A 10630-nucleotide genomic window follows, 5' to 3' on the forward strand; every position below is an offset into this window, starting at 1 on the left:
GTTTTGGTTGGAAGAGACCTCCAAGATCATCAAGTCCCGTTTTCTACTCTCTGGTCTTTTTGTTAGCTAACGTGAACACTGAGAGATTCCTGTGACTCAGCTAGCCAGCTTAAAACTATATGATTTTTATGTTCCACTAGAATACGTGGTGTAGAACAATAGCCACAGAAATGCAAGCACCTTCAGAATAAACTTGCCTATTTGCAAAGAAAAAAGGTCTCTTGGACATTGTAATAAACATTTAACATCTTTTGGAACAGTCTCATAGAAAGGTGGCTTCATGATATCTTGCAAGAGTCTCCAGTCCATTCCAGCAAGATCTAATTTAACCAGTGCTTCAGATGGTGTTTTTTTTTGAACTGCAATGTTCACCCTTCAGCCCATATTTACTAGGTAGATGCCAACTAGACCTGGGTTCAGCAATGTTCACAAGGCTGGTGTGATGGAGATTTAAACAGTAAACAACAAAAAACCGAAACCCAAACCAGAGCAGTTCTTGCTAGCAGTTCAAAGATAGGTGCCGAGCATCATTGAGTTTTTGTCTTAGATTCAGAGGTGTTGCTTGTCTCCAACTCAGGCCCTTTTATCTTTAAGCAAAGTTATACTATAGAAGAACTAGAAAAAAATAGATTTTTTTGTGTGTGTGTTCTTTCCAGGCAGCTCCAAGACTCAGAGAAAGCTCTCAGGATGCCAGAGCCAGCGAAGTCCACCTCCGCCCCCAAAAAGGGCTCCAAGAAAGCTGTGACGAAAACCCAGAAGAAGGGTGATAAGAAGCGGCACAAGAGCAGGAAAGAAAGCTACTCCATCTACGTCTACAAGGTGCTGAAGCAAGTCCACCCCGACACTGGCATCTCCTCCAAGGCCATGGGCATCATGAACTCCTTCGTCAACGACATCTTTGAGCGCATCGCTGGAGAAGCCTCCCGCCTGGCCCATTACAACAAGCGCTCCACCATCACCTCCCGGGAGATCCAGACGGCCGTGCGCCTGCTGCTCCCAGGAGAGCTGGCCAAGCACGCTGTCTCGGAGGGTACCAAGGCCGTCACCAAGTACACGAGCTCCAAGTAACTGGACATCACCTCTTCAATGGGACCATCAAGCACCGGACTCTCCGCGCAAGCACACGTGGGCAGTCACTGTCCGGATAAATGTCACAGCTATTATCCACAGCAAATTGCAGCTTTGGGATGGGCATGAGAAGCTGCCTGGTGGAAGAGGAGACGGTAATCTGGGTGTTGGCTGATCTTCATGGTCTGTTCAGGACATGCGACTGGTTCGGCGAGGGTGGTGGAGGAGGTCCCTGCTTTCACATCTCATCCAAAGGACCGACCAACCGTAGTGCATCCAAATTCTCCTCTGTGCTTGGCAAACGTGCATGTTTGGTGCTGGCTGGGGAGACTGGCAGCAGCAACACAAGAGATGCCGTCTCTGAAGTCTTCCTGTTTGGCTGCTTTCTCACAGTTATCCAAGACGGGCACAAAGGAGGCAGCACTGGTATCCTCTCCCTCATAGCCCAGATCCGTCCTGGTGTACAGTGGCACAGCCTGTCCTGTGCCAACAGAAGGGGCATTAACAGCGACCACATGGGCTGTAGAATAAGGTCCATATTGATTCCATAGCTATCTGTGCTTGCTCTATAGAGCAAGCCTGGCAGGCAGGCAGATAGCTGGGGTGATACCAAGTGCTGTTCCTCCTCATTGCTCCCAATCGATGAGCCATCAAGCAGGCTGAGGATGCTGGCACCGGGGTTTCCCACTGCCTCCCACCTTGTGCCAAGGCAGACGAATGGACAAGGGGGGATGTTGGGGCTGGGTCACTACCTTCCCCGGCTGCTGCTTTGCCAGCTTTAGGACTTGCTTTGGTGTGCAAGATTCTGCTAATTCTGCTGCTTTTCAGACTTCCTGCCTCAACGCTGCCTGGGCGCTCCCTGCCACCATAAGCGTGGGTGAGATGGGGTGATGCGCTTGGGGGTCCCCTCTCCTGTGAGGGCTGGGATGGTGCAGGGCAAACAGTGCAGAGGTGTGGGGAGGGGGCTGGAGATCTGGGAAGGGGCTGGAGCAGGAGCAGAGGTGGTTAAAGCAGTCTTGGGGACATGTGGACAAGTAGGCTCCCCACAGAGATCACTGCAGGCAGCTGACCTGGCCCTGCCTTCTCTGGTTTGTTCACTGGTTAGAAAGCAAAAGCAAAAGATGGGGCTGGGTGGATATTTAGGGACACTTCCCTTCATCCCAGTGCTATTTTAAAGATTAAATAATTTTAACCTATTTCAGATACTCCCCATGTCTTCTCAAAATCCACGGTAAGGTGAGCAATAATGAAATCCTGATAAAAGCCATAAGGATGAGGGGAGGAATGTCTTGGTTACCGGTTTTCTTGCCCAAACTGCTGGATAGCCAAAGAGCATGTGTAGAACTGGTGTGAAGTTGAAGCTTCCTACTCAAAACACAAAATTAGACAACATTTAAAATAAAATATCAAAAATCTCTGGTAGGCAGTAGCGCTCAGATAAAAACTGTTCATGTCTAAAATAACAACTGCTTTCTGCAGCTTATTCTGTAAATAAAAAGGGCATCAAAGACACAAGATCCAGATCTAAGTGCAGAGTATCCCTAAACTACAAGACCTTGCTTTTAATTGAAAGGGAAATTCATACCCCCAAATAGCAGCTTTTAAGTATGTCTCTCACTTTCCCCTGCGTTTCTCTCTAACCTGTTTCTTTACACTTCAAGACCAATGGGGACCTTTGACAAATTTATGTTTATTTTAGAGCTATAGGACACTGCAGCCCCAGATGATTCAGTTATTTCTTGATTTTATAACAGCATTGCAGTCATTTTCCAGTTGCTCTGAGAAAACAGCCATGCAGACCTGCTCAACCGAGAGCCCCTCAGAAACCGGGGTGCAGTGTGGGGTCTTGTGCTTTCTCTAGAAGAGTGAAGGTGAAGTTGCTTATGGGCTGCTCCCGTCCCCCTGCTTTGGATTTGAATATCCCCACACCTGAAAAGGGGCTTTCCTCATGTATTTTGCTTGATCTGCGATAGCACACAGCCATGTTTCATACCCTAATGCCAAGAATTCTTAGCAGTATCTTTCAGAAGGAGCAAAAGCCAATTTCCCAGGTGTCGGCACCCACAACAAGCAGCTCCCAGCAGTGGTACCTGTGCTCAGTACTGTTGGTAACCTGGACCACTTGGCCAGGACACTTCAGAGGTGACAGCTTAGCACTTCCTTTATTGTTTTCCAATCAGATAGTCAAAACTGGATACCAAAGATGAAAATGGACCTTCAGTGGGCCTAGAGCCACTGTCCTTGGCCCCTCTCCTGCCAGAAACTAGATAGTGGATGATGCAAAAGGGGAATATAGGGAGTGAAGGGCTGGCTGAGAGCGCTGGAGCTCTCTCCTCCTGTCCCTGAGCTGCAGGTTAGAATCCATCCCCTTGGGGACTCCTGAAGGTAGGAATTCTGACTGGAATAAATCCATTCCAGTCCAAGCAGTGCATGCGAGCCAGGCACACATCTCCCAGGATTACCCAGCAGAGCCTCTAAATCCTCCCTTTAGTCCTGCTTCAGTTTCCGCAGGCTGCAAGAAGTCAGGAAAATACAACGAGATGCTGTCCTTCTGGACGTTGTCCTCCTGGGCAGCTTGGGAGCCAGGGACAAGGCTGGGTGCTTGGACGAGAGGTGCCAGCCTCATACACCTACGGTAGTGGTCTCATTTTCTTCTGCCACTGTTGCCACTCTCCATTGCAGGAGGCTGTTTCAGAGAGAAGAGAAATGGCAATTTAAGGCTGTAAAAATACTTGAAGGCTTAAAGAGGATTTTTATATTGTCTAAAGCCGAGTAAGTGAGACTGGTTGCGTCCATCCATTTATAGTTTAGACCGTCGTTTCACACATCATTTGCTCCTCACTCTCCCTTTGTATCATTTCTTTACTTGCCCCTGACAGCGTGGAGCACAGGATTAAGGAAATGATCCAGCTTAAAATGAACCTTTTCTTTTTCCTTTTCTTGCAAGCTTTGTTTTAACCCAGTTCTGGTGGCTGCACTGATCTGTCTCTGTTGTATAGACACTTGTGCCAGCCAAGAGAAGGGCTGATGCAGGAAAGGCCAGGCTGGCATAAGCTAGAACTGCTGCAGAAAGCAGTTGGGAAATTAATGGTCTTAGTGTCAAGGGGTCTCTGTTCCTTTGCAGCCACCCAGCTGTGGTGGTTGGAGGCTGCTCATTCAGCAGGCAAAGAGCATGTGAGGCAGCCCACGCTTCCCACAGCTGCCTGCTGCTGTACAGGTGCATGCTCACAGCAGTTTAATGGGAATTATTTTGACTGTGATGAGCTTGGACTTAGCCTTAATAGTAGAGGCAATAGAAAATGGTCTAGAAGTTTGATCATTGGTTGTCCGCTCTGTTATCTGAGGTGTGACATATTCCGCAGTTTCCTGGTACAGGGATTTGCTGCAGAAGAGGAGATCTTTATTTCAGGGTCTTTTAAAAAAATATCTATTTCCAGCTCTGGAATTGATAACACATTTAAAAAATGAAGGTAATATACTGAGCCCCATTGTCCCTACGAGATTCCTACTGGAATCCCAGAAATACCTCTGAGTCATTCCTGTGTTTTGCCAATTCAAAAATAAAATATCAACTACAGATTGAAAGCTGGAAAAGGAAGCTGAAGAAGAGTAATACAGCCTTGATATTAACCTCATATTAACCCCACGGACATCACTGTTATTTGTTTTCATGTACGATTTAAGAGTTAAAACTAGCTGCTGTAGATCTACTCCTGATTTTCTACCCTACTTCTCTAGAAGGTCTTATAGTCCATCAGCCCTTCGCAGCAGAGCTCGACCTGCAGAAGAACTGAGTGGCCACATGCATGGAGGTTTGCTCCTGCTCAGGACAGACAGGTCTGTCAAGCACAGGGAGAACAAGAGTAAAAAAAATTATGGAGGACGAGCGCCTGTCCTGGACACTGCTGTGTGTCCTAGGATGGGATTCTTGAGCTGAGACCACCCGAAGAGCCCTGCCCTGCATGGCTGTGTGCCCTCCTGCTCTGGTGACCGGCAGCCATGCGGAGGTAGCCCCAAGTCCTGGCCACCCCTGGAGTCAAGCTTGGCATGGCCTCTGCACAGCCCTGAGCATTTGTCCCACTGTAGCATTTCCTGACAGTTTACATCCAGACCAAATTGTTTACAGGGCAAGGAAGAATGTGAACTGAATTGTAAATACCACTTGCTGCCAGAATTTCGAGAGTTCCCCAGGACCTGGGGAGCAATCTCTCATGCTTAATGTCCATGCATGGTATCTTGTGGGCTTGACGTACACAGAGATTTTCTGACAGTAAGTGTTACATCCAGTATGATCTGTTATATTACAGCTGTTTTATGACGTATTGTATTGCTAATTACCTGTTTTCTGTTAAATGTATAAATAAAATGTTGAAGTCAGATGAGACTTGGCTGTCAGGATGGTTTTGTTTCTGCTGTGCCACCGCCACCCCCTGCCCGAAGCCCTACATTTCTCCTTCTCCATCATATTTTCTCCAGACCCAGGTAAGAGCAGACACCCCTCCAGCAGAGAGGAAGCCTGGCTCATCCTGGCAGAGGGTCAGTCAAAAAACAGAGCAGTCCCTCACTGAGGAGATGTCACAAACTAGCACCATGGTGTCTCCACACCGGGTGTCGCTCACCCCAAACAGCGCACTATGAGCATATGTGTATGTGTTTTCAAGCCCTTCCAGTGAGCTTGCCCTGGGCAGAGCAGAGCCTGCAACCTGTCTTTGCCACAATCTGCCTGGCGCCGGTCCTTTAACCCCCAAAGAGTAACGCTTTCGCTTGCACAGACTGGGCACTGTAAGATTGAGTGGTTGGAAAAGTGGTTTATACACATTCAGAATTACTGTTTATCTGAATTAATGATTCATGGAATCACAGAATCACAGAATGCTAGGGATTGAAAGGGACCTCGAAAGATCATCTAGCAACGCCCCTGCCAGAGCACCTCGAGTAGGTCACACAGGAACATGTCCAGGTGGGTTTTGAAATTCTCCAGAGAAGGAGACTCCACAACCACCCTGGGCAGCCTGTGCCACTGCTCTGTCACCCTCACAGGGAAAAAGGTTTTTCTAATGTTTTTGTGGAACCTCCTATGCTCCAGCTTGCACCTGTCGCCCCTTGTCCTGTTACTGGACATCACCGAGAAGAGCCTGGCTCCATCCTTCTGACATGTTTATAAACACCCGCCCTTGACATGTTTATAAACACGAATGAGGTCACCCTTCAGTCTTCTCCAAGCTAAAGAGACCCAGCTCCTTCAGCCTTTCCTCAGAAGGGAGATGTTCCACTCCCTTCATCATCTCTGTGGCTCTGTGCTGGACTCTCTCAAGCAGTTCCCTGTCTCTCTTGAGCTGAGGGGCCCAGAACTGGACACAATATTCCAGATGTGGCCTCACCAGGGCAGAGCAGAGGGGCAGGAGGACCTCTCTCAACCTAGTAGCCATCCCTCTTCTAATCCACCCCAGGATGCCATTGGCCTTCTTGGCCACGAGGGCACATTGCTGGCTCATGGTCATCCTGCTATCCACCAGGACCCCCAGGTCCCTTTCCCCTGTGCTGCTCTCCAGCAGGTCAGTCCCCAACCTATATCGGTACTTGGGGTTGTTCTTTCCCAGGTGCAAGACTCTATGGTTGCCCTTGTATTTCATAAAATTTCTCCCCACCCAGCCCTCCGGCCTGTCCAGGTCTCTCTGAATGGCAGCACAGCCTTCTGGTGTGTCAACCACTCCTCCCAGTTTTGTGTCATCAGCAAACTTGCTGACAGCGCTCTCTAATCCCTCATCCAGGTCATTGATGAATATATTGAACACCACTGGCCCCAGTACTGCCCTGTGAGGGACTCCACTAGCCACAGGCTGCCAACTAGACTCTGTCCCACTGACCACAACTCTCTGACTTCTTCCCTTCAACCAGTTCACAACCCACCTCATGACCCAATCATCCAGACAACACTTGTTCAATTTAGCTATGAGGATGGCATGGGAGACGGTGTCAAATAATGCCACTAGAAACATCTTCCCTTGGACTAGGAGAATTTTATAGGTAACAAACATGGAATAAGAAGTAGCATCAGAAGACCTCAGGAAGGAAAATATCTTCCTTTTAAAGAATGGTTGGTAAATACACTCAAGTGAAACACTTGCCTGCTGGACATCAGCATCATAATGCACTCACTGGAGAGGGAAATGCATGTCTCTGCTAGATGCTGTGTGCTGGAGAAACAAGCCAAGAATTCAGGTGTGGCATACATAGAAATCAGAGCTAAAAGCATTTGGAATGAAGCATCAGGAGTCTTTCTAAAGATAGGCTCATAAGCTTAAGATAATTGGGGAAAAACAGTACTTGGAGAAAACTAACTCATATAACTAACTGATCTGAAGTATTTCTTTCCAAAGAAACAGATTATGCTACTTCTAATGCTGATTTCCATTTTGATGCTCCTTTGCAGATCAGCACCACAGTGCACTTTATAACGGAGTTGACACCTGGGCCTTGGCAGACCCAAACCAGGTTACGGAAGGTAAGACATAACCTATGCTCATACTCCTTCAGGATGCTGAGAGCTAACTATTTTTTTTTCTGTAGTTATTCAGTTATTGTTTAGTTATTATTGACTGGTTATTCAAAGATTATTGGCTGGACTCAGATGTGACATGGCTAAGGCTGTTGGCAAAACCAGATACAAGAGCTCAGGGGCATTGAAAGCAACTATGAAATAACAAGTTTTAAAATAAGTGAAAAGGAGCATCACTTCATGCAACAAGCAGTCCATCTATTGAGCCCTTTGCCAATGGATGTTGGAGATGTTACAGTTTTGTTCAAGAACAAATTAATGGAAGAGAAATCCATTGAGAGTTGCGAACACATAAACAGTGATGGAAATTATTAGAAGCTGGGAGAACACGAGGACATTATGATACATGTCTGCCCTTTTCTTACAGTCTTCCTTGCCTGTTCTCTCATGGCCACTGCTGGAAAATAGAACTTGGGTTGGGTGCACCAAACAGGCTGATCCAGGTTGTCTGCATAAATTGAGGTAATGTCTGCCTTCTGCTACCCATAAACTGTGGGGGGTTTCAGGCAGCTTTCATGGCCTCTAACACTTAGAAGAAAGCATAAAAGAAAGCTTTTTATCTTGTTTTCATGGATGGCTCCTGCACTTGCCTTGATGGTTACGTGGACTATGTTAGCCTGGCTTACATGAAAGATATAAGAGATGTTTCGTTTTTAAAATAGATAGAGTTGATAAACACAGATGGTGTGAGAAAGAGAGAGGAATGGAACTTCTGTTTTCTCATACAGAGGAAAGCTGTTCTCAAAAACATTTCTCATTTTCTCCCTTGAAACAGTTGTCTAAATAAATACACAATTTTCTGCCTTCTAATGTCCATAATCCTAATTACCCCCACAAAAAAAAATCTCTTACAGAATTTCTTGTGAAATTCATTCAGAAAAAAAATTCTTACTGTTTTAACTGTCTTTCAAAGACAGAAGAAGATTGTAATATTAATAGAAATGGGAAGATTAGTAAAAAACGGGAAGGAATGGCAACAGCTGGCTGTGAGGCATCAGAAGGGACCAAAGGCAGGAGTCTATAAGTGAGTGCTGTAAGAGTGGCAGGTGCTGATGGGACCTTGATGAGGAGCCCACCAAGATGCCAACACACACAGAGTGTGCAGCTGCTGAGGACACAGGAAAAGAAGGGCGGGGGGTAAATTCTGGTAACTCCCACAGGTGGAGCAGGATGGACAGTGAGGTTGCTGCCAAAACTAAATGGTGCAAAAGGCACACCAAGAATCTGAACACATTCACCAGTCTAAGGGGAACCCAGGAAATCCAATGAGGACATGAGAGCACCATCCCTCTTCCTCAGAGTCATGAAGATGGACACACGAATCAGTTTAGAAGGGTATAGGAGTCCAGGAAGGCTGGACACTCTTTAAGGAGGAAATCTTAAAGGCACAGGAGCAGCATCCCCATGTGCCTTAAGATGAGCTGGCGGCATAGAAGACCGGCCTGGCTGAATAGGGACATTCCCTGGCTCAAAATCAGGGAAAAAAGGAAAGTTTATGGCCTCTAGAAGAAAGGGCAGGCCACTCATAATGAGTACAAGAACACTGGTAGGTCATGCAGAGAGATAATTTTAAGGTCCAAAGCCCAGCTAGAAATTAATCTGGCTTCGAAAGCAAAGGACAGCAAGAAAAGCTTCTATAAATATATTAATAACAAAAGAAAGACAAGGGAGAGGCTCCATCCTCTGCTAGACCCAGGAGGAAATACAGTGACAAAAGATGAGGGTAAGGCTGAGGTGCTTAATGCCTCCTTTGCCTCAATCTTTAGCAATAGAAACACCTGTAGTGAGGGAAGTCAGCCCCCCAAGCCAAGATACAGGGGCCAGGAGCAAATGTCCCCTTCATGATCCAGGAAGAGATGATTAGGGAGCTGCTGCTCCACACTGATGTCCAAAAATCTATGGGGCTAGATGGGGTACATCCTAGAGTCCTGGGAGAACTGGCAGGGGTGCTCACCAAGCCACTGTTCATCATTTATCAGCAGTCCTGGCTGACTGGCGAGGTCCCAGCTGACTGGAAGTCAGCCAATATAACACCCATCTATAAGAAGGGACAGAAGGATGACCCAGAAAATTACAGACCTCTCAGTTCAACTTCAGTGCCAGGGAAGCTGATGGAGCAGATCGTCCTGAGTTCCATCATGCAGCACAACAGGACAACCAGGTGATCAGACCCAGCCAGCATGGGTTTGTGAAGGGCAGGTCCTGTTTAACAAACCTGATCTCCTTCTGTGACTGGGTGACCCAAGTGGGTGAAGGAAAAGCTGTGAATGTTGTCTACCTTGACTTTAATAAGGCATTTGACACTGTTGCCCACAGAATTCTCCTAGAGAAACTGAGTGCTCTTGGCTTGGATGGGCATACGATTCGCTGGCCGAGTCCAAAGAGTTGTGGTCAACGGAGTTAAATTCATTTGACAGCAAGTCACAAGTAGTGTTCCCCAAGGCTCAGTACTGGGGCTGCTCCTGGTTAATATTTTCAGCAATGATTTGGACGAGGGGATAGAATGCACCCTTAGCAAGTTTGCAGATGACACCAAGCTGGGTGGAAGTGTTGATCTGCTTGAGGGCAGAGAGGCTCTGCAGAGGGATCTGGACAGGCTGGATCACTGGGCCAAGGCCAATTCCATGAGTTTCAAAGGGGCCAAATGCTGGGTCATGCACTTTGGCCACAGCAACCCCCAGCAGCGCTACAGGCTTGGGGAGGAGTGGCTGGAGAGCTGCCAGGCAGAGAGGGACCTGGGGGTGTTGGTGGACAGCCGGCTGAACAGGAGACAGCAGTGTGCCCAGGTGGCCAAGAAGGCCAACAGCATCCTGGCCTGGATCAGGAATGGTGTTGTCAGCAGGAGCAGGGAGGTGATCATGTCCCTGTACTCAGCTTTGGTGAGGCCTCACCTCAAGTGCTGTGTCCAATTCTGGGCCCCTCACTACAAGAGGGACATTGAGGTGCTGGAGAGGGTACAGAGGCGGCTGCCAAACTGGGGAAGGGCTTTGAACACAAGTCTTA

General features: G+C 47.5%; 1 protein-coding gene across 1 annotated transcript; it reads left to right on the plus strand.

Moving 5' to 3' along the window:
- The first annotated feature begins 678 nt into the window (after positions 1-678).
- LOC104278543 (histone H2B 5-like) lies at positions 679-1068 on the plus strand. Its single transcript, XM_009875553.1, has one exon. It carries the CDS (start codon positions 688-690, stop codon positions 1066-1068), a length of 381 nt encoding a protein of 126 aa, XP_009873855.1. The 5' UTR covers positions 679-687.
- Positions 1069-10630: the final 9562 nt, after the last annotated feature.

The sequence above is a fragment of the Apaloderma vittatum genome, unplaced genomic scaffold (assembly GCF_000703405.1).
Source record: "Apaloderma vittatum isolate BGI_N311 unplaced genomic scaffold, ASM70340v1 scaffold12708, whole genome shotgun sequence".
Classification (NCBI taxonomy): Eukaryota; Metazoa; Chordata; class Aves; order Trogoniformes; family Trogonidae; genus Apaloderma; species Apaloderma vittatum.